This window comes from Sturnira hondurensis, unplaced genomic scaffold (genome assembly GCF_014824575.4).
Source record: "Sturnira hondurensis isolate 20B ecotype Veracruz unplaced genomic scaffold, ASM1482457v3 Scaffold0021795, whole genome shotgun sequence".
Classification (NCBI taxonomy): domain Eukaryota; kingdom Metazoa; phylum Chordata; class Mammalia; order Chiroptera; family Phyllostomidae; genus Sturnira; species Sturnira hondurensis.
Window position 1 is genome coordinate 9,810,804 of NW_028094426.1, and position 24,960 is coordinate 9,835,763.

The window sequence follows — 24,960 nt, forward strand, 5'->3', positions numbered from 1 at the left end:
TTGTCAAAACATCTGGCTTATTTTGGAATACTGCTTACAAACTGTACGGCCTTCGAGATGTAGTTCAACTCTCTTCAACATCAGTTTAATTACTTGTAAGGTAAGGCTGATCATTTCTCCATACCTCACTGGTGCATAGTGACTACCAAACAAAATGATGAAACTCAACACATATTAATGCAGCGCTAGGGATAATGGTTGTGAAATGTGTCTGTTTTGCTTGGCTTGGCTCTCCATAATTCTCTCTCCTTTGCCATTTGTACTAACAGACTGACAACTCTCGCCCCAAGTCCCCTGCTTTGAAGGCAGACTGATAAGCCCCAGGAAAGGGCCTCAGATAGGAAAGAAAGGGTGGAAACAGATTGCGGCAGAGAGCCGGAGCACATATGGAAGCTGACTAGCTGATAGAACTTTAATTGCGCTGCCCCCCTGCTGTAAATGCCCTGGGTTGACGAGAGAGGTTTAATTGGCTGAACGCTGCACATGTAAATTGCCAGAGCTGAATTGCAGCAAAGCAGGAACCGCACGTACACCCTAGTGCTTTGCAATCTTTTATAATCTGGCCTGTCACTAAGTGGAAAATTGAACACAAAGTTTCCGGTTCAGGAGCTTTGCAGCTCCTTTCCTTCTAATCATATGGAATCTCCAGAGGCTTAAATCTTCAGCAAGTCCGAGTATGAGGGCGTGGCCTGAAACCAGCATAAATCATGATTGAATTTTCTCTTGCCGGTTTTGTCTCCAATATAATTTGTCACTGTGGGTTTTTTTCTAGGCCATGGAGTCATTCATATGAATGGTGGTCTCCCCAAAGATATATCACATCCTCCAGAACATCTGAATGTGGCCTTATTTGGAAAAGGGGTTTTTACAGATGTAATGAAGTTCAGAATCATAGTTCTCCAGGTGGGTCCTAAAGCTAATGGCAAGTGTTCTTCTAAAAGGGAGGAGGGGGAAACCCACAGTGGTGGAGGCACCAATGTGAGTTAGGCACCTGCAGGCCATGGAGGGCCCGGAGCCGCCAGAGCTGGGAGATTCTTCCTGACGGCCTTCAGAAGGGGCATGACCCTGCTAACACTTTGATTTTGGAATTCTGGCCTCTAGAACTGTGACAAAATAAATTTCTGTTGTTTAAAGACACAACATTGTGGTAATTTGTTATGGCAGTTTCCCTGGGAAACTAACACAGTCACCAAGGCCCAGTGGAAAACTACCTTGTGTGGCTACGTTTGAAGCATGCAGGTCTTGGAAAGCAAAGCAGGAATATATGCCCTGTATTAGTCTGCTGGGGCTGCCATAACCAAATACTGCAGCCGAGGTGGCTTCAGCAACAGAAATTTATATCTCGAAGTTCTGGAGGTTGGGGAGTCCAAGAACAAGGTGCTGGCAAGTTCGGTTTCATTCTGAGGTTTTACTGGACTTTTAAAGCCAAGTAAAAATGGCCACCATCTCCCTGTGTGCTCACATGACCTCCTTTCTGTGCTTGTGACGGGGAGGGGAAGGAAGAGCTCTCTGATGCGCAAGGGAATCGGGCAAAGTTCAGTTATGCTTCAGGTAAATACAAAGGAGGAGAAAGGATTTAGAACAAGATGTTTAGTGAGGTTCTGTATTAGTTTTTCCATAACAAAGTAGCATAACCTGGGTGGCCTAAAACAACACACATTTATTGCCTCACAGTTCTTGAGGCTGGAAGTCCAACACTAAGGGGTCAGCAGGGACAGTTGCCCTTTGTAACCTGCAGGGGCATTTTTCCTTGCCTCTTCCTAGCCTCTGCTGGTTTGCTGGCAACCTTTGGTGTTCCTTCATTTGCCGCTGCACCTCTCCAATCTCTGCTTTGTCATCACATGGCAGTCTCCCCATTTGTCTGTATCTTCACATGGCTGCCTTTTCATAAGGACACCCACCCTCGCTTAGTACGTCCTCATCTTAACTAATGACATAGGCAAATGACCCTCTTTCTGAGTAAGGTACTATAAAGGGAAAATGGGATGCGGTAGTGATTGGGATCCTGGGCAGGTGATGGGACATGGCTAAGAAGAAAGGCAACCTCGGGAGCGTCTAGCAGTAGCTCCCAGAGCCCTGGGCTCTAGGATGGGATTTAGGGACAGCCCTTCGATCAATAGACAAATCACTGGTACAGGTATTTGGAAACAGAGATCAAACCTAGGGAATTAGAAATGAGAGGAAAGAAAACTCAGGTCTCAGATCAACCTGAGTTAGACCTCCAGCGTGAATACTGCCAGAGAGGGTTCAAGGTGACTTTTTTCAACAGGAGGGCAGGCGGGTCCCTAGTGAACTGGACTGAAACACAAGTAAAAACAGTGCAAATGGCAGCTACTCTCAGAAATCAGAGGTCATCTCTCATAGACTGTGTGGAAGGTAACGTAGTTTTGTTTTCATCTTTGCAGACACATTTCTGAACAAAGAAGGTGAGGCTTTCACGGGCATCTCGATCCCACACAGAGCACAGAAAACAGTGGCAGAACGAGTGATACATTGTATGTCTCATGAGCTCGCAAACTTCAAGCTCTAAGTCTGGCTCTTCAGAACCTCTTCCAAAGGAGACAGAAGAAGTGCAAAACTGAGTCTGATCCCTGGGCCTCCAGCCTCCTCAGGAAAAGACGTATATTTTTGTTAGAGGAATAATCAGTCTTTTTAGTGATTCAAAGTCAGACACAGGGTGAAAGGGAAATTTATTCAGTGAATGCAAATTAGCTACTGGTATAGCTTCACGAACAACTTATAAATGTACTGGTAATATATGTAAATCCAGACATTAGTCTCAATTTGCATTGTGCTTATAAATGATGAAACTTCTCAGTATGAGTGTGAGCTTTCGGTGTCAGAGTCAAAATGAATACAACTGTCCATCATTAATATAAACAGAATAGATATCCATTCAGCTACTGGACTTAGCTAGACCTGCTGACTGAGCCATTTAACACCCTCTTGGGTTTTCATTACAGAAGGAAACCTTTTCCTTCCTTCTTGAGCCTCAATTATCAATTTCAGGAAAGTTTGAGGGCTGCAGTGTGGAAGTTCTGACAAGCGCCCTGAAGTCAGGTAGGGGAGCACGGTGCCTCTTTCACAATTGATGAGGACCCTCTGACCGTGAACCTGAGCGGAGGGGAGGGCTGGGAACTGGAAATGTCTGGAAGGCTTTCAAATGAGAAGGCAAGTGAGTCAGATCAGTGGGTCACTGCTTGAGCACAAGTTGGTCCAAAGCAAATCATCTGAGCCCGTGATTTAAATAGAGCAGACTTCTGGAGAGTGATTTGCATTTTCTCCCCATAGCAAGGATGCAATATATCAGGACTTGGCACCAAATAAGTTATATGCATGACCAATAGTGTTCTAAGAACAAAGATATATTTTAAAAGCTTCATAATAAATAAAAATACTAAACACTCTCTTCAAATTATGGTGTGGTGGTTCGCTTTATGGGTCAGCTTGGCTGCGGTGCCGAGTGGCCTGTTCAGACATCAAGTCTAGTTGTTGTAAGTAAATTTTTTAGACATGATTAATATTTTAATCAGTAGACTCTGAAAAAACAAATTACCTTCCAAAATGGGGGTGGGCCTCAGCCAGTCAACTGAAGGTCTCAAGAGGAAAGACTGAAGTCCCCTGAGGAGGAAGGAATTCTGCTTCCAGGTTGCAGACTTAAGTGGCAAGGTCACCTCTTCCCTGGGTCCCCAGTCTGTCCTGGGAATTTCAGACCTGCCAGTTCCAACAGCCAATTCCTTAAAATAAATCTCTCCATCTTGCTTTCTCTAAATCCTATTATATCATCTATCTGTCTGTCTATCTATCTGTCATCCACCTACCTATCTATGTCTTATTGGTTCCGTTTCTCTGGAGAATCTTGACTAACACACATGAGTTATAAAGCTGGGAAGTGTCCTTGTCCTTCATTTAGCCCAGTGTCCTCAGTGGAGCATACTGCCTCAGGACAACTCTTTGTTACGGGGGACTGTCCCACTTACTGAAGAACATTTAACATCCCTGTCCTTCTCCCCACTAAATACCACTAGCAGCTTATGCCCGAGCCATCACAACAACCAAAAACCACTCCAATGCATCCCCAAACCCACCTAGGTAACTGCCCGATATTGACCCCATTGAGAACCACTGACTCAGTGCGAACTACCATTTTATAGATGACGAAACTGAGGTGATGAAAAATTTGACTTTTTTCAATATTAATTAGTGGTGATATGGTAGTGAGGACCCAGGCGTTCAAATTCCCAGCTTAGTACATTCCTACCTCTTTTATAAGTCCTATAAAATAAGCCGAGACGTGCTTATTTTAACATTAAATGTATAAAAGCTCTCAACATATTATAAATTGAGCATTTAGCACACACAATTTGCCATTCAACTTGTTCATGTTTTTGCAGCATGTGCATCTAAGACTCTAATCCCGTGTGGTTTGGCTATCCTGGACCTTCACTTTGAAAATAATGCTCTCCTTTGATTTAGCTTCATGCTTCCAGTAAGAGCTATGGTTCTGCCCCTCCCCCCCGGGCTCCTCCCCCCAGCACCTGTGGTTTCAGTGGACATTATGGCCCAGACCAGCCAATTGGAATCCTCCCCTGTTATTTTTCAAACTACGAACAAGAAGGAGAGTCAGTAGTTCCCTTTGGAAACCGTGGAAACCATAGGCTCTGACCCAGGAGCTGTTGGTGGTCACGTTCTCCACTGAGGCAGATGCTGGTCTGCAGTGAAGTGAAGCGAAGACAGAGAAGCAGAAATGAGCCATAAAAAGAGAAGGGCTCTTCAGGGGTGTGGCGCCTCCTCCCTGTCCTTCTCGTGCGTGACAGGGCTGCTTCCCCGCCCTCCTCCTGGTTTAGCTGCTCACCCTTCCCTTTGAATGTTGGACACAGCAGTATCTTTTGAACAAACCTCCTTCCTCTGTGGTCTAAACTAGTTTGAATTTTGTTGCTGTCACTGGCAACTCAAACAATCTTTTCTTTTTACCAAAACATGACTTTGAATTATGTTATAGTGAGGCGATTCAGACACACAGTAATAGTTACACCTCCCAGCAAAGGCAGCGATTTAGCCGTGTAACCAAAATCATATATTCTTGCAGAAATGAAGGGGCCGTGGCTTCAATGAGGTCAAAAGTGTGCCTATATCATAATTTTCATCACCATTATCAGAATTATCTGGATATTCACTTTTCCTGAGCTTTGGCTTATGTGTACTTATAAAAATCTCCTCTCTCATTGGCACACTTTTGTGAAATGCCATCCTCAGTGTAGATCTCCAATTCACATCAAATGGCTGCTCTCGGAGATGCAGCGTTTGGTGCAGCACCTGCAGCTTCTCGGGCACCTGCGTGCAGCGGCTACCTGAGCCAGGCTCTGTGTGGGATCGCTCACAATGCAGGCAGCCGTGAGGGGCTTTGCCTCTGATGACACATACGGCTCTTTTCGTCCTTAATTTCCCTGTTAGAATCTTCACACCAGGACTCCTGCTGCTATTTGCAAACCAAAGCTGTCCTTGGCTGATGGGTGGAATGAAGGAGTAAATATGTATAATGAGGAGAAAGCTACCTTCTACAACCTGGTATGTCACAGGAAAAAGCACCTCTGATGCTTTAAAAAAATCTGCAGTATTTGGAAAAGTCCCTGCACCTTCTCCTTTCTGTTTTCCCTGAGTCACGGACCACCCTGTAGTGACCTGAAGGATGTTCGCCATCCAGACTGTCTTACATGCTGTGCAACGTGGGAAGAAAACTTAAGGACCTGTAATAGTTCCCATCCGGCTGAGACCCAGGCTTCCACATGCCCGTCCACTCTGACACATGGTGTGGGACCCACGCACAATGTGTGCGCTTCAGAAAAAGGTGTTTGCCATTTTTTTCTTTGACACAAACTACGTGTAACTCTCTTCCCCCTAATTTCCTCAAGAAAAATCACAGAGAAATATTAATTGGAACACCAGGAATCCTATAGGCCTAAGAACCCCACTATAGGCTCTTATATGCCCAGAGGACAAATGGGTCCATTTCACCCACCGTGTGCTGTGGCCGACGTGGCATGAGAAACACGAGAAATCCCCTGAAGGTGAAATTCGGTTTCAGATCCCAGCCTGATCCCAGCTTGCTTTCCCCTGCAGTCTGAGTCACCTTGATTTTCAATGGTGGCTTCTCCCCTAACCGTGTCTATTTACCCCGGCACCTGCATCTTTTTTCCTTTATTTCTGCCCCCCAAGCCCAGACCTAGTTCCGTAATTAGGGGTGAGCATCCTATCTCTAAACCAGCAGGTCAGACACCCTTGAGCCCAACCGCCGCTCTGCTCAGCATGTAGCCTTGTCCCACGTGCTGCCCAGGGAGCTGGGAAACGACCTCATCACAGACTCGCCCCTTCTCATGTCCTGTCTCGTCTGCCACAGAGGGCAGGACCTGCTTAATCACTCACCTCAAACTGAAGAGAAAATTTGTAGTCAGAGTCTTTGGCCATGTCCCTGAGGTAGGCATCGAAGTCATCCAGTTGAACCGGGCTTTGTCAAACACAGAAAAACATATGTTTTACAAATCTTATTGATAGGCTTTGGTTAATAGTGTACTTCTCAAATATGAACAACTTACTTGGATAAAATAGAAGTTTTGCTTCTCAAAGTTTAGCGCTCACTTTTTTTTTTGTTAAAATTACCAGGCCTAATATATGGTGATTAAAAAAGGGAAGCACTATATTAAACTTCCTTGAGACAGGAAAACCCTCTAGAGCTTCAATTGGCTCTTATTCTAGCAGTAAGACGTCATACACATGCACACCCACACATGCGAGTGTGCTGTTTCTAGAAAGCTCTGGGAAGAGTTTATGGATGAGAACAAAGGATTAGACTCTGAAGAGCTGTGTGAGTTATGGTTTTACTTTATTTCCTGTGTGACCTCGTAGAATGTACCTAACTCTTCCAAGATTCAGCCTTCTCATCTACAAAGTACTACTATCATACCAACTCACAAGGTTACACACAGTATATGATAGAACTTTCAAGTGCAAACAAGCTTTACAAACAAGGAATTGTGCTGCTAGTTACACTGTCTCCCCAGAACCAGGCACGACTATGGGTGGAGCACATCGTACCCGCAGACTGCTCCCCAAGCCTCCCTCCGAGAGAGCCCTGCCTGGAGGCTTGCACGCCCGCCCGCCGACACAGAGAGGTGCAGGTTCAGAGACACAATCAAGTAAGACACCTGAGCATATGTTTCTGCCTCTGTAGAAAACGTTCTTACCTCCTTTCTTGTTTGTTTTAAATAAGGATTATGTTTTATTTCCTGTAGTTTTCTGTAGCTGCTTACCGTTTCTCGAATCTACCAGCACCAACCTGCTCCCTAAACTTCTGCGGAATGCTGCGCTCTGTCACCTAACCCAAGCTTTTCCATTCGTCCGGGTCCACACAGCTGACCCTCCCTTCAGTTTTGTTCCACGTTGCTCAACTCATGTCATCTACATGTGGCCTTCTGTCCTCATAGCAAATACACAGTACCTAGTAGTTACTTGTTTAAAGTTGTTGAGCAGCTAATCTAATAGTTCATTTATTTTAAGATTTTAGTAGATGTTAAAGGGCATTACACCTTTCAGATAATACATTTAAACTTTCATGCTTTTTCTTAGTAACATCAATGACTTACATATATATAACACTATAGATCTGAAATATTTCCATATGTTACCTTGCTCTATTGGTGGTTGAGGTCGACATGGCCAACACTGCCCCATGCTCCAGAAGTGAGAGTCAAGGCTATGGAAATCAGGTGAGCAGTCCATGGTCGCATGGCTGCCACACCGTCACACCCTGGGTGCTAGCCAGGGACGATGGTGCCTGATTAAAAGCTTTTTCCCTTCAAACTTTCCCTCCTTCCCCAAAATGGCTAAACATGGGAGGACCCATAGAGACAGCAAGCCAGAGAAAATGTTTATGGGTTAGAAAAACCAAAGGCAGGAAAAAAAGGGAAAAGAGATACAGAGGAATAACCTCAGGGAAATAGAAATAGGCACATCGGGGAGAGGAAGAGGATAGTAAGGAGGAGAAAACAAGTGCCTGGAGGGGACAGAGCTCAGCAGGACAAAGATTTAGAGGGAAGGGGGAAAGACAAAGTGAAGGAAAGAAGTGGTAGAACAGAGATGAGTGGACATGGGAAGGGGGGCACATGGTGGTCGGGGGCATTTGGAACAAAAGAGCAAAGGTAAAAACAAAATGACTAGAAAGGCGAGGGAGGGGGAAGAAAACCCCTCAACACATGACTTTTAGAGAAGGAGATGGGATTAGAGGCAAAATGAGAAGAGGGAATGAGGAAGCTGGTTTGATGCAATGTTTTGGTTTGTGGGCAGTTTCCGCCACTCCTAAACTCAACTCAAACTTCTGTCCACATCCTGCTTCCCTTTCCCCTCTCTGCCTGTGTCTTGGGAGAAAAAGTCCCGACAGAGTCTCAACTTTCAGTCCCGAGACCTTGTCCTCTAATTAATCTAGTCTATGCCTCCCTACCCCACTTGACTCAACCAGTAATTTGGGCAACAGAGTGTTTTCCTTCCAGTCAAATCATTCCTTCCAGGTGCCGGTACCTCTTCTCTCTTTAGGCTGGTCTTGTCTCCCTTGCATCACTTACATATGCCAATGGAAGGCATACTGATGTGAAATAGATTTAGGAAAAAAATAATTCTCTTACTTATATGTGCCACCATATTATGTCATTCAAGGCTAAACAGAAATATTTTTGCATTGACTTTTCTTTTGTATTACACAGTCCCTGAATTTATCCCATTGGCATGGGTGCCCTTAATCTGGCTGGGACCCCCTGTGCCTCATGTTAATTCCCTCACATTCTATCCTAGGCAAGTGTCAGGGATGAACACTATTGGTAGGGACTTTCTCCTCTTAATATGCACAGTTAACTAAAGGCCTGGAGGTGATCATCTAATTAGGTTTTTGAAATCAACTGATGCTTAATTTTCATCCATCAGAATCTTAATTCTCAAGAATTAACAGTTCAGTAGTTAAGGGAAACCTCAGGCCAGCAAGAGCAATTTCCTTTTTCTATTTATTATGAAGATTTCCTGAGGCAGCATCTCTCAAAGCATTTACTACAGCTTCAAAAATAGGAAAAGCCCTTCCCTGCAATAAGCACAGAACTTCAAAATACAAAATGGCAAAAGTTTTTTGAACAATTTTGATGTGGCCACAAATTACATTTTTGTATAGATTTAGAGTAACAGGCTTTCTTCTGAAAGACTTTTATAATTCCTAACCCATTCTCTCTCCGATTTCATATGTTGATATGTTTTTTAGCCCTGACATGGTTTCTGTGACATACTTTCTTAGCAATCACGTCCATCCATATGTGTAAACACACAAACACACAATAGCTCGGCTATGTGAATATGCATTTGCTTCTTCCTTTCTTTTTCAAGTACAATTTTATAAGAGTTTATCTGAGCCAGAGTGAGGACATATGCCTGGGAGGAAGATCTCCAGTGCTCCTGGCCTCTTTCTTAAGCATCTCTTCTATTTGAACAAGCAATCTTTTCAATTTGTAAAGTTACCATTATGAAGACCAATTTAAAATTAAATATTTTAAAATCAAGTAGTAAGAAAATCTTACTGTATTATATACTTCCAAACGGCTGAGAGACTGGTCCTTAAATGTGCTCACCACAAGTGGACAGTGACGATCACGTGTCACAAGGGAGGCGTTAGCTAACGCAGTGGTGGGAACCATGACGCAGAATATAAACGTACCAGGTCAATGTATTGTGCACCTTAAACTTGCATGATGTTAATTATCAATTATATCTCCATAATAAAAACACTTACTTAGTCAGTTTTCTCTTCTTTAAACCATTTTTACTCCTGAAAATTAAAAAAAAACAAGACAAATTTATCTGGACAAAAAATTGACATGATGGTTAAACTTGAAATGTTTTAAATAATTACATCAGGGACCTCAATATTATTTAATTTTCATTAAACATATCTCAGGTTTGTTTAATTACTTTTCTTTAAATGAGAAAATAATAATAAATTCAGATTCACTTTTGAAACTCTATTAGATTGCAGGAATATACCTACATTGATGTTTAATATTTGCAAAAAACAGAATTCTGGAAATATAGAATTTTTTGCTAGTGGTGATTAGGTTGCTGAAGTATTTTGGAAATATATACAAGTACTGACTGCCTGAGTGCTCCCAGTTCTGAGGCAAGAAGTGTAGACTCAGGGAATAGAAGAGAGACGTCATGTGGTGAGGGTGTATGCGGGTCTCTGATTGAAGACTGAAAAAGCTTCTCTGGACATTTTCGCTGTGACTCTGTGCTCTCAGTGTTGGCCTGTGTCTCATATAATTCTACAAGGGCACCTTCATATTCAGTTTTAAACCAGCGTTTAAGCTACTGAGAAGTTGAGCTTATTACTTTCTTGTCTTAATTCATTCTTAATTGTCCTTAAGTCACCTGTTCTAGCTCAACTCCATGTGATGCTAAGATATGCATCAGCTAATTATATTTCTAAAGGTGTATTTAGAGTAACAGTTTTTAACCAACAAGTAAGATAACTAACTTAATGCTAAGATAGAATCTGCTGAAACACTTCAGCATTGTATTTTAATGTCTTATATAAGTAATAAATATTGCAAATGATTGTGAACGATACTTTTTTATGAATAATTTTCAAAGGTCTTTACAAATAGATGGAAGCATCCAAACCTTTAGAAAATGAACAATCTGCGGTACATAACTGGGTGTGATTTGAGTGCTCTCCTGGGCCAAACTATTTCTTTGCAATGAGAAGTCTGAGTGTTCGGATACCCGCATCCCCAGAAAGCCGTCAGCAGAATAAAGCGCCACTTCCCCTGTGCCTTCACAGCGCTTTACTCAGTAAGGGTTTCTCACGTTGTCTGACCGTCAACCTGTCAGTCGGTCTGACTGCTAGACCACCCCTCCCCGCAGAGCTGAGCACAGTTCGTGGAACACATAATGGGTGGTTAGTGAATGCTTACTCAATTGAATTGAAACAGATGTTTTTGCTGCGTTACCCTGACCATTTTACTGAATGATTCAATTAAGAATCTGATACTGGACTTGGGCTTCCTGAGGTCCCAGTGGGGAAATGGGACTTGTGGATGGGGAGAAAGTAAAGCAGGACAGAAAATGTAGAGAAGTATCCAGAAGGCAAGGAGTGTTTCCGGTTTCAAGTGGTTTTTATTTCTTCCCAATGATGCGTGAAGACAATTCATTCCATAGGTCCTGTCCTCCTGTCTCTCCTTCACCCCCTCTTTGTCTTCTCTCCTTGAGATTTAGATGGAATAAATATTCCAGTTTTTACTTTGCCTTTCCCTCACCCCCTCAAAAGGCCCTGCTGTAATATGAGACAGAGCTGTGTCCTAGAAGCATTTGGGAATCTAAAGAAATACCTCTTGAATAATTTTGTCCTCAGCCCCTGCAATGAGTGGACTTTAGGGATCCCACAGTTACCTCATGTAGCAGGAACCAATTACTGAAGTCCTTGGGGAGAGCAGAATGTGAGCACACATGACAGATCTGGCAAAGTCAGAAGGCGGCCAACGTATTTTATGTGAATACAATATGTATTTTTAGTGAGTTTTTTTTAAAGGAAGAAACCTTTCCTATCCAAACAGACTTGGAGGGAAACTGGGAAGAAAGAAATGTATGTGGGAGGTGACACTGAATAAATGCAGCTCTGAAGCACTAAGCTGCTACTATTCAACGTCTGTGCAGAAATCGAATTCGTGGGCCAGGCACACTCGTTTTCCTCTTCATCTCATTCCCTGGTTGAATGAACTTCAAACCGATACAAAATTTTACCACAGGTTGCATACGACTTTCTGTCATACTCTTATCCTTAAGTCTGTGTCTTCATGATTTGTATTCAACTTTCATTGTTATGCCGAGATTCTGTTAGATTCCTCTAGGTGTCCCATGGCTAGGGGACATGACAAGACTGAATTATGAGACTCCATAGCAATACTGATATAATTTTCCCTACATTTGTAATTGCTGTGTTAATTCTAAGACTAACATCCAGGGAAATTCACTTTTAAACATGTGATTTAAGGCTTTGCTAACAATATTAATGTTAGCATATTGTGAAAAAACCTAGGGTGTGTGCATGCATGTTGCAGTGAGCGTTTTGGGTGATGCGTAGGGTAAATTCTTGTTATTGCAATAGATTTTCTGAATAACTGATAAATAACAATCATCCATTATACATTGTACATGCATATAGGATCATCCACTTAAAATTTTTTGCCCTTTCATTTATATCATGGCAGGTTCAAATCCCTAATGATTTCAAGAAGCTGAGACACATTATTTGTAAGTTCTTCATGGTATGACAGTCTTAGAAAGCCACCCAGATTGGAATTCAGACTGGAATTCAGTGCAAAGAAGGATATGAAGCAATGGCAGAGACATGGGAGTTATGAGAGTTAAAAACAAAACCAATGACAGCCCCCAAATTCTAGTCATCTCTAATTCCCTGAGCACCACTTACTTTCTCATGAGCTAAATGGAGATCACCCCCAAATCCTAAAGAAAGGTCTTTAGGGCTATAGCATTCTCTCAACAGACACGCAATAACCATGAGTGAAGCTGAGCATTCTAAAGTCAAGGTTGCTTCATGCTTATAATGTCAACTGTTGACGATTTAGAATAGGCAGAAGCATATTTGAGGACAGCATGAGGGTGAATATGGTAGTAAGAGAAAGGAGAGTGATGACATTGAAGCCTTGAACAGGAGAAAACAATCGGAGATCATAAAAGCCAGAAATCCTGGCAGAAAACAATCTGGAGACTCGGCCAATGGAGCACTGGGGTTCTTCCCTGGTCCCTCTACAATCTTGGGAAGAGATTCGAGCAACACTGTGAGAAACAGGACAGATTTCCACGTGAACCACTAGACACACTGGGAGGAACCTAGAAAATCAAGAGCAACGTATCTTCTCGTGAAGGCAACAGTTCAGGGAAGGACCTTGGCAGTCAGTGAGCTGGAGGGGGTGGGTGAGTCGGTAGATGACAAGGAGCAACCCGGGGGTTTGGGTGGCTTGCTGAGCACTGAGCTAGGCTAGGAGCAGGGACCATGAATTTACATCTTTTATGTTGGCATGGCACGAGCCTCGGGCTGAAAACAGAGATTACAACTTTTTTCCAGTATGTTTTCACTGGTCGACAAGTCTGTAGTTTACTGAAAGTGACAGAAAGCACAAGGTTCTATATTCTGCCTTCCCTTCTGGCCTGGAGACAGCCCGTTACAATTTCAGGACAGTTCTGAATGGCACTGCAGGGTTTTGACCCCTAGGGTGGGTCTCCTGTTATTTGACAAGGGCTGTAAATAGTGAACTTTGAAGGGATTGCTGAAATTTGATCGTGTATTCACCAGAGAGGTCTGTTAAAGAAGATATGCAAATAAGCATAGGCCTGCCTGATAGAAGCTTAAAATGACTGGTGGAAAATGAGAAAAATCTGAGAATTAATTAGGGGAATGAATATAATATTATATGCATTTCCTCTCTTTTAGTTCAGTTGAAATCTGTGAAGAGTACCTTGAGGGTATTTATTAAAAGTATTTTAACGATAGGTAGAATACTCAAGGATGATTAGATGTTGAGTTAAAAGTAAACTTATATTTTGAAGGATGAAATGGAATTTATGTGCGCTTCTCATACTTGAGAGCTATTGGATATTAAATACTTAAAAACATTGTATTGACTCTGAAGAACCCCTTGCTGAACACTGCATTGAAAACAAACAGGGTGATGGCGGACGGGTCCTCGTCAGCTGGTGCGTCCTCTGACTTCATTACTTACTCACTGCTGTCTGCCCCCCTTCAAAAGTTTGTCTCAAGTCTCTCTTGTTTTCCTCTCTCTCTTTTTAAAGAAAATACAAATTCTAGCATTGACAATCTGTATTTGAGAAAGTCCCTTTTTTATATTTCTTCCACTGAAACTTAAAGCCCTAAACTTTTCCAGCTGTATTTATTTTGTCCTCACAGGAGCTGGAGAACATTTGATCAATTGTCCTTTTGGATAAATAACTCTCCAGGTTGCTTTCCATTTTTCCTTCTTCTGCCTCAAGCGTAGGCCATTTTTTTCTCAGTCCATGAACTTTTTTAATTTTCTTTTTTTCTGAGTCCTTCTCGAGTTGTCCACATTTCTGGATCCATCTGTTTGCACATAGTTTAAAGATGATACTTTTTGTCAGTTCTCTGGGAAAACACTACCTTTTTTATGCTTAAGGGAAAGAAATAGTACTTCTAGACTATTTAGTCTCAGAATTCAAGATGATCATGATTAATATTATTATTTTATAAAACTAAAAAAGATATTCTTCAAGACTTGGTTATCAAAATAATTCAAAAGCCAAGAAAACAAGTATTTAAAGGAGGGCACTCCTTAGACAAGAAAGAATAGACTTCAGAGACACCTGGGTTTGGAAGCTGAATATTCTATGGAGTGTGATGTTAAGATAGTTAATTTCTCAAGCCTCTATTTCCACATTCTTAGAAAGGGGTGAAAATACCCTGGGCACAGTTGTGGGGACAACAATATAAGATAATTACTGAAAGAGGCTTGAATATGGTCAGTTGCTCCCTATTCATGAAAGAGTTAGCATTTGTATTCAAAAATTTTGGAGGCCCCAAATACAGGGTATAATACTCTGGGTTTCTTTACCTTAATATATTTCTTTCTTCTTGGCAATATGGAACTCCGAAATGGATGGAGATGGTAAGGAAAATGGAAAGCAGAATTTATAAAGATGAGAGCCAATGGATGGCCTGATGAAGAAACAAATGACTAGTAATGAATGGAAGGAGAGCATGCCAAGAACATCACAAGGAGAAAATTTAATTGGAAAACATTGTTAGCATCTTGGTACCACTATGCGCTTTGATCCATTTTAATGTATAACTAATAATTTTAGGTGCTGCCATCACACAAAAGAATTCTTCTCTTTTGCTTATTTCCTGAGAGCTCAGTTTTAAAGATTGTGTTAGGTAAACAGTAAAAAAAAAAATCACTTACCAAGGATTAATATAAAATGCCAAAAGATAATCAGTCCAAAGACATGAAGGTAGCAGGGTTAAGAAAGCAAATATACTCCTACGCCTGTGAGCATTAATAGATAACAGATGTAAAGATGAGGAAGTGGCAAGAGTTAGTAATATAAATTGTGAACAGACAGCAGTACATTACTTACTGAAATCAAGTATAATAACCACCTTAATTATGATTAAATATCATTCCACTCCGTGAAATTTAAATCTGAGGGCTGAAGTGTTATTGTCAAAATCAGCTTTATTCACACACAGCCTTTTATTGTAATTAGATACATTTTTTCAACTTATTTTGTGCTAATTAGTCTGCCGTGAGGTGATTACATTCAGCATTCAGGTAAATGAGGTGCTTCAATGCCTCATTAGTTATCTTGAGGCTTATTCTTGGCTATTACCCTTGCAGTGCTTAGGCCTATTTTAAGGAGCCTGCATAACATCATTGGAGAGCTAACAGCAGCTTGTGGGAGGAAATATAAATGGGGACTTTACATAAACCGATCCTGGTGGAGACCCTGAGCTTCCGGAACATGTTCTTCTAAAGCTGCACTTCTGGTGCAGTACTGTGACTTTCCATATTGTTTTTATATTAACTTCTACATCATTTCGAAAAACTAACCCTTAACATGGAGGTACAACGTGACACTCGGGAACCATTCATTCAAGAAAAGCAGCCCCTCCGTTGCCTAGTCGGTAATCTGAACCAATACTCAGCTGAGTGGGAGCCCATGATTTCGTTTCACTTTGGTTCTAATTCAGACGTTTGGTTGAAAATGCGCGGTTCGAAACCAATTTCAGACATTTGAATCACTTGTATACTGGAATATGCATTGATGCAGATTTTAGAGTGCCCTGTGGCTGCATCTACAGTTATTCTGAGAACCGGGGGGAAGTGCCGTCACCTTGTCACGTTAGCCACCATACATCTCCACTGAGACGTCTATTCTCCATCAGCCAGAAAAGGCTGGTGCTGGCAAGTCTGTCTGCCAAGCGTTGCATGAGAATTTTCTTGATTTTATGGGAAGGTCCTGAAGTGAATGCTCTTTTGCCTCACTTCTCCCTAATGGGTGCCCCATATTCTGTAAGTTGTGACTGGGTGTGTAGGCCATACATAGCTCTCCCCAGTCACAAGTATAAATGCATCATTTCTTTCATGGACCACTTGTCGCTGCTCTGTGACTGCGCCTTCTTTAAGGATGGGCCAGGTGAGAAACAAATATCAGTGAATTAGTCTCTTACTCTTCAGAACAGCATTAATATATCTGAGCAGTGCTAATACTTCAACAGAGCTAAGACATTTGAAATCTAGAAATGTTTCCTAACTTTTCACTGTCGAGGGTTTAATGGGTTCATTTCTCTTCACAGTTGGATCAGTGGTATCTGAATAGCAAAATTCCATTCAGGCTAAAATGTAAAAACAGCACAAAAGAATCCTATTTCAAGTCGACTTTCAACTAGAGTGGGTATCAGGTACATAGGTGCTAACTCAGGGAGGTAGAAGTCATATTTTCAGTAAAGTCCTCCCTGCCTCATTGATTCTGTTGAGTAAAACGTCCCATCTTGAAGAACTAGGTGCCTATTTCTTCAAGATGAACCATTTTGGGGAACTAGTAAAAACAGAAAAAAGATTACTTACTAAGACTTAATATGAAATATGTGTATTTAAATGCACTATGCCCAGTTGCTTGCACCAAAGTCAAACCAGATCCTATAGCAGTGTCAGCTTCATAGGAAATGGTTACTTAATTAGCAGTCTCACTGGCTATTGACTGCAACGCACTGTTAATGCCCTTTTACTATGACTGTTAAATACAATGTCAACCAATTTAATCTCCTGACAATGCTTTCTGAATTCTCAAAGTACCTCCTCCCTCCGCGTCCTTAATATCTGAGAATAAAGAAAAAAATGATGCCGTGTTTTCTCATGGGACTTTCCTGGCTTTGCTATTTATTCATTTATTTATTTTGGCTTTGGTATTTATTTACCGGTAAGTGTAAGAGCTGAGGGGCCTGGGCCATGTGATTCTACTTGATTTATGAACAGAACGGGTGGCTTATGTCCCCGGGCACTGAAATGAGAGTTTTAAGTAGAGACTATGTTCTGTCTCGTGCTGCGTCCAGAGGGTACCTTATCCTGCCTTCAGCCGCCTGTGTTCAGGCTGGCTCCTGCATTTAAGCCCTTCTTGTGCACGGTTATGGGCTACTCGCAGAACTGATAATTTAGTCCTTTGTTTAACACAGTAAGTACAGGGCAGACTTGACATTTTTGCCATTTCATAATTGCATTAAACTAGCATATGCCAATATAATCTGTGAAGATCTAACCTTTGAAATTCCTTGTCAAAGACATTTTGAAAGAATAATCAGATGAAACCATTTATCCCCCAAAGACTAAAATAAAGTTTGCAGAACACACAGCACACCTAGGTTGTCTAGAGGCTTGTTTCGAAAGAGCACTCACCAGTTGTATGGGAGCTTTCCATCCCTCTCCAAGGACGCAAAATTGACAAAAGTTCCTGCGCCACACTCCCTGCGTGAAAGGAATCGCAAAATCAAGGTTACTGCTTGATGGAGACACACTCTTTCACCTTGACCCAAGAGGCTTTACCCACTTATCATCATGGCATTTTTCTAAAAGTTAAAATAAATTCTATGGGTTTTTCAGTTGCATAAAATACAAAATAGAAAGATAAAACAAAAGTTTTTCCCAAGGTTGCACACATCTCTATAGCAAATAATTTGAGGCCCAAATGTTTCAGTTCATAATCTTTCCAAAGGGCACTCAGGATCTTGAATAAATCTTTAACTATTTTGGATTTAATATGTTTTACAAAGTAAATTATAGTAAATATCCTAAAAATGAAGGATTTTTTTAGAGAACATGCTTGATGGGGTTTTATTTTTTATAGCGTACTGGTTTCCTCTCTATAATGCTGATGGATCAAGCTGTATGTTATCTTCTGGCAAAATTCTCCCTCCAGTTGGGACACCCATAGCATTCATCACTTGAGATGCGGTGGAAGAGGCTGTGCAGAGCCTCTTACCCAGAAAATTGCTTATTTATCTGTCAGCAGAAAATATGGTTAATATTTTTTCTAGAATTGGAGTTAAAAGGTAAACATATTCTCATGCCTTCACCATCTTTTGCCTAATACTATGTATGGATAACATACTCACTGGGGCTCACGCACCTCATTTTCCCTCTACATGAAACTGATGGACTTATTCAGACTTGCAGCAACAATGTTGACATTGGCAACATGTTATCTTCCTGTTCTTATTAGATGGTCTGAGAATAGTTTTTTTAAAAAATGCACAAATATTTTATTATAGCATATTGTATCTTAAATTACATATCCCCAATTGATTTTCCTATGTTAATTTCCTATAATATATGAAAATTTATTTGCATTTAAATTAGAAGGATAATTTTTACCTTCCAGTTCAAGGGTTCTTAAATTGGGGTCTAAGGAAGGAATTTAGGGCTTTATGAACATATGTGAGGAAAAAGTGTATCTTTATTTTCCTAATATCTCACTAAAATTCAGCACTTCCTTTAATTAATAAAGTAGGTAACAAGTCATAATATTATCAGTACTTGTGAGATTTGCTAACAATAGATATTATAGATATTTTCCTGTAAAAGACTTGCTGCAGGTATTGTTCACACTTATCACTCTGGTGAAATAGGAGAATTACTAGACACCTACTACATATTGTGATCTAATGTATTAATAGAAAAGCATACATCACATTTGTTCTTTTCAATACCTCGATGACCATGCTTTAACCTAATCGTTTGTGACAATCCTGTGTATTTTATTTTATGCACTTGAAAAGAAAGCCCTGTCCTCAGAGGAGGGCTTTCACCAGATTGCCGGGCATCATGGCACGAGGTGTCACAAATCTGTGCGCTAACCACCAGCAGGCTGAAGCAGAGCCACGCCTCCGAAACATTGCGCTGTATGCAGCCCTGAGGATGCACCTGCAATAACATCCTCATAAACGCCACTTTTTCCATTGCTGCATCACTGCCCCCTCCACTGTTACCATTACAGGCTAACATTGATTGCACGCTCCCTATGAGATGAGTATTATGTCATAGCATTATTGCATGATTGCTCCTCACTATCCACTAATGTAGGCGTCATTATCGCCTTTTGATATACGTTTTTCCCTGGCCTCCAGGCCACCTCACTCTTCCTTTTCCTTCCATTGCACCAGAGGTCTCTTGTCAGTCTCTTGCTGCTACCTTTTTTCCTCCATGAAAATCTTAATAGTATATTAATCTAGGGCTGTGTTCTGTAATCTCCACTTCCTGGATTTCATTCCATCTACAGCTTTAATATCATTTATACGGTAAGAACTTCCAGATTCATATCTTCAATCCAGACTTTTTCCTGAACACCAGATTTTTATGTTCAACTGTCTCTCCCCACCTGCACTTGGAGTCATCTCAAACATAAAATTTCTAAAACTAAAGTCTTTTTAACATATGATTTCGGTTTTTTTAAAACATTTTGTTTATTTATTTATTTATTTACTTATTTATTTATTTTAGAGAGAGAGAGGAAGAGAGGGAGAGAAACATTGTTGTGAGAGGGAAATATCTATCGGTTGACTCTCACACCCACCCCTCCGCCCAGCCACCCTGACCCCAAACTGCAACCCAGGTATGTGCCCTGACCTGGAATCAAATCAGTGACCTTTTGCTTTACAGGATGATGCCCAACCAACTGCACCACATTGGTCAGTTCCAAAACTGAAGTGTTGATGTTCCCCCAACTCAGACACCCTTTCACCCGCAATCCCATTTTAGTATATGGCAATTCCATCTTTTCCGTTGCTAGGGCTGAAAACCTTGGAGTCATCCTTGACTCTCATTCAAATCCATTCAACATGCAGCTTGTTGGCAAATCCTGTTGCCTCTTTTTTCAAAATTTATCTGGAACCTGATCATTTTTTCCCTACCCGACATCGCTGCAACTCTGGACCAAACCACTGCCATCTTTGTCTTGCCTGGATTACTGTTGTGGCCCCCTCCCCCAGCTCACATGCCTGCCTTGGTCCTCGTTTCATTATAGCTTGTTTTATATAAAGTCAGAACGAAAATGTTGAAATGTAAGTCAGATATTTTTAATCTTCTGCACCAACTCTGCAATGGCTGCCTACTTGTTTAGAGTTAGAGCCAAAGTCCTTACCACGGTGTAGGAAACCCTACATGACCAGATACCATCTGCTACTGCTCCTTCGTTCATTTCCTCCACGTTAGCCACTCCAACTTCCAGCTGTTCTTTGAACCTGCTAGTCATGCTCCTACCTCTTTGGGGCCTTTGCCTTGGTTCTGCCTTCTACTGGGTACACTCTTTCCCCAGATGCCAACTCCCTCATGTTCAAGTCTTTTCTCAAGTGTCACCTTTTTAGTGAGACCTACCTACCTCCCAGAGCTCCTCTCCCCACATTCCCCACACAGGCACTGCCAATCTCTCTTGCCCTGCTTTGTTATGTGTCTAGTATTGTCTGCTAACATACCATATAATCTCCTAACTTTGATCTTTATTATTTATTGTCTATCTTTTCTATTGGAATAGGAGCTGCACGGAGGCAGAAGTTTTGGTCTGTTTTGCATACTGTCATGTTCCAAGCACCTGGAGGAGTCTGACACACAAAAGGTGTCCTCTGGTATTTGTTAAAGGAGTGAGTGAAGTTTCAGTGGAACACACAGAACACACAGGTTATAAATCAGGGTTTGACCCCAAGCAGTATGATTTCAGAACTTTATATTCTAGCTGCAGCGCTATAGCACTGCCCTCCTGATCCTTCTAAAGTTCATTCTAATGCCAGCATTAAGGTGCTTGACTTTTATGTTCTTAACTAATCTCTTTTCTTTACTTTCATGTTATCCCATTTTTATTTCCTTCCTGGCACAAGTCCATTTGCACCTTTAAATATATTTATTTATGTACATCTCTCCAGCTAGGTTCTGAGTGGACGGCTTGGATGTCTGATTTTTGTTTGACTATGCCATGCAGGCACACCATAGAATAGTTATTGGATGGGTAAGTTTATGTATGAATAGGTAGCTGACAGAACTTTGACAAAGGAGAAGGATGCTTATCAATGACAAGTCAGCGGGCTAACACTGGGCAAATACACACTTGAATCAAATTTCCTAAACCCCATAGTACTCAATAACAGGTTTCTTTTTTTTTTTTGGAGAATTGATCATTGCTTTTATAATATAGGAGACCGCAGAAGGTTCTTGACAATGTACTCCAAGAAGAAATGCATCAGTGGTCAAAAGAATAGAAAATCCTCAAGACCATAAATCAAAAGACCTCTCTAACAGCAATAATGATGAAACTGCCTACGACTCTGAATAACATAAAGAAAAATGATAGGGGAATCTCTACAGACCTAGCCATAAACTCTACACATACTTTCTCATGAGAAATAAGGAGAGGGAATTCTTTTTTCTCCTTGTGGTCTCCGCATATATTAACTTATTTTATTAATCATACTCAGTAGATATAGATTTTTTTATTCCAAAACAACTTTGAAATTATCTAAATGTAATCTATGGAATACTTAAAATTACAAGATCCACAGTTAAGAGGTCTCACTTTGTGCAAACCAATAATCTTTTGCTTTACTATCCAATGGTAGTGTTTTCTAAAATAATACTAAAAGTCTTCTTAGAAAACATGAAATAGAGGTAGACACTTACTGCTGTAAAACTGAGGTCTGCAAAAACACACATGCATGATAAACAGAATATTTTAAAGGCTGTGGGTAACATTAACCAAACCCAACTCACCTAGCCATCTGCAGGTGCTTTTTCCTAAGGATGATCAGGGTGACCAGCAGCAGTCCAATCAGCAGTGTGCTGAGGATGGCCAGCACCGAGATGACTACCACGTTGGGATTCATCTCTGTAACTGAACAGATCATCCATACACTTTAATCACAGCTCCCATGGCATGAAAATTAACAGAACCATTCACTGTTATCCATCTGATTTTAAGAGCAATGGACTGCCCTGGCTGGTGTAGCTGAGTGGATTGAGCGCGGGCCTGCGAACCACACGATCTTGGTTCGATTCCCAGTCAGGGCACATGCCTGGGTTGCAGACCAGTTCCTGGCAGAGGACACACCAGAGGCAACCATACATTGATATTTCTCTCTCTCTCCTTCCTTTCCCCTCTAAAAATAAATAAATAAAATCTTTTTAAAAAAGTTAAAAAAAAATAAGAGCAATGGACTTATGATGACAACAATGGCAACGGTGATGCTTCTCCAAGCTGACAATGTCTTCTTCCTGTCCTCTTCCTGGTCAACTCTAAGTTACTAGACTGACAAAAATATTTAAGAACATACATTCTGGATGTTCTTATAGAGGGAAATGATTAACTGTGAATAATTCCTGTGACATGGTTTAAATTCATTTGATAACAAAAAACACTCTAGAAGTCATTATCGTGTATTCTCATTTTTTTACATTTTCAGAAGCTTGCAAGTTCTTATTTCATGCCCATGAGCTTAAAGGCAGAAAGCACAACTGTCTATTTCGCTCACAAATAATAATGTATATGAAAAAGGCATTAGCACGCTACCATCTGCTACAGCACTTAACGCATTGCTAGAAGCAGGCACTGATAATCTGTAGCCATATGTTGAGAGGTTTCCATCTGTACAACTCAAGAGATCAAACATATTAATAAGTTGTAGGGCCCTTCAGAACAGGGGCTGTGTCCCTCTCATATACTTCATGTGATAATTGGTCTACCATGGCACTTACACATTGCTCAGTTCTTCACACTTCATGGAAGAGCAGAATATTAACAGTGGGATTATAGGTCAACTGTGTTATAACGCTCTTAACAGTGGATGAGAGGAGAAGAGGAGAGTGCTGACATCCTCTGTACTGTTCATAAAATCATGGAATTGGCCAGCATACACAGTCCTTCAGTCTCTGGGTATCACCACTTCCCATTTGAGACAATGAGGCCCCCGTTCCCGGGCAGAGTACTTGAGCAGAAAAAACATCAGACTCATGGTCAAAAGAGCTTGTTCAAGTTCACGTGCCTACTAATTGCCATTTGAGGAGGCTATTTTATCTATCTTTCTTGGCCTCATTTTTCTCATTTGTAAATAAGTTTAATAATGTCAACTGCTTCACTGGTTTGCTATACAGATGACAAGAAATAATGAACATTCTATTATACCAAGTAGAGTGCAAAAAGATGTAGAAATGAGAGACCATTGATATGATAGATCAGTTAGATCTATTGTTGTCCTCTCTTCTGAAAAAGAATTAAAAAACCTAAACACACAAATACAAGAAGTCCACGCTATTCATCATTGGATACAGTGGCTAAAGATATGACAAATGTTACAGAAATGAAAACAGGTCCCGTGAAGGGTTATGTGATAGCAAGCATGGTTTCATTACAGGTAGTTTCGTGGGAGATCTGAGATTGTGGGGTCAGATCTAACATACTAACATACGGGGGAATAAAACATGTAACTCAGAAAAAGAGTAAGAACACTACATTATTCTAGACCTTTCATTATTTTTAAATTTCCCCACTCATAGTGTCTGCTTGATTAGAAACTTTGCTGCTTTGATTCAGTAATTGAGGCTTGCCATTATGTTTTATCTAAGGGCCGAGGCTGAAATAGATGAAGCACAGCTAATTAGGGCACTGCGGCTACTAATGAAGAGGATGATGAAATTGGTAACAAGTAGCTTTTAGACAGCATATGCCAGCGTTTTGTGCCCTTTATTTCTAAGCCTCAAAACAACTCAATAAGGTACAAATTATAATTCTAGTCTCACAGATGAAAAAATAAAGGTTTGGAGATAGTAAACATCTCCCTCTAAGCCATGTAAGGATTGAAGTTAAGCACTCCCGGACCTCAAAGCTTGGAATTTTTCAACAGAACAAATACGGGTTTCATTAAAAGGATAGATTCTATCTATTAAAAAAAATAGGAACAATTTGGGAAGATGTGACTTTCAGAAACACCAGACCCCGCCAAGGTATGCAGTTACCCATTGTTGAGACAGCTATGAACGCGGGGACGCTGGGGCTGTCGTGGCTGATGCTGGTGACACTGCAGTTGTAGGAGGTGGCCGGGAGAAGGCTGGAGATGGTCACAACGTGAGAAGAAACAGAAACCGGTTCCTGGAGATGCAAATGAGAAAATGAATGTCATGTAATCTCCCATTTTGATTTTTAAGTTTTTCATAATTGAGTTGGTAATGTAGAGACAGAGTAAAAAATTTAAAAGATGGAAAAGGAGAGCAGCAAAAGAAAGTTATAAACAACGTTACAGTGAATGTAATACTGCAATTATGGGGACATAAGTAGGTGTTTGCAAACACATAGTGTTGTGTGTGTGTTTACATTCCTAGCAGTTAAATTGCTGGGTCAAAAGTCATGTATTTTTAATTTGGAAGTTATTGACAAAATATCCTTCATAAACATTTTCAAGTTATTCACTGACTATCTATGTTTGAGAACACTCTTTCCCAGCACTACTTCTAACACAGGATGGCGGCAAATTCTCTGAGGTTTTCCAATCTTGTTAGTGGATTTGTGTTGCATTGTAATTTCACGTTGCCTGTCATTCACCTTTTCATATGTTTAAGAGCCTTTTGCATCTACTTCATATAAAATATTTGTTTTGAGTTGTTGTTCTTCATCTTTTTTTTTACTCATAGTAGTTCTTAGTTCTTTGTACGTCAAGGACACTATCATTTTTATCTGTATTCTCTCTTTTTAAATGACATCCACCAAAGGCACAGTGACTTTCCATCTTCACAAACACTTCGTACGAACCCATTATATGTAGAACAGGTTGTTAATGCAGTGAGCCAATAGTCG

The 24,960-nt window shown here is 40.9% G+C and overlaps 1 protein-coding gene across 3 annotated transcripts in view; it reads right to left on the reverse strand.

Annotated features, from left to right (window-relative positions):
- Positions 1–24,960, reverse strand: part of PTPRO (protein tyrosine phosphatase receptor type O) — a 199,737-nt gene that overhangs the window by 19,311 nt on the left and 155,466 nt on the right. Inside the window, exons 14-19 of one of the 3 annotated variants that reach the window (XM_037033894.1) lie at positions 24,126–24,258; positions 21,888–22,008; positions 17,532–17,600; positions 15,042–15,125; positions 9,821–9,856; positions 6,424–6,505 (exon numbers count right to left, since the gene is read on the reverse strand). In XM_037033894.1, the coding sequence (XP_036889789.1) occupies positions 6,424–6,505; positions 9,821–9,856; positions 15,042–15,125; positions 17,532–17,600; positions 21,888–22,008; positions 24,126–24,258 (525 nt within the window). The remainder of the gene's footprint in view (positions 1–6,423; positions 6,506–9,820; positions 9,857–15,041; positions 15,126–17,531; positions 17,601–21,887; positions 22,009–24,125; positions 24,259–24,960) is intronic. The other 2 variants (XM_037033895.1, XM_037033896.1) reach the window with 2 other exon arrangements.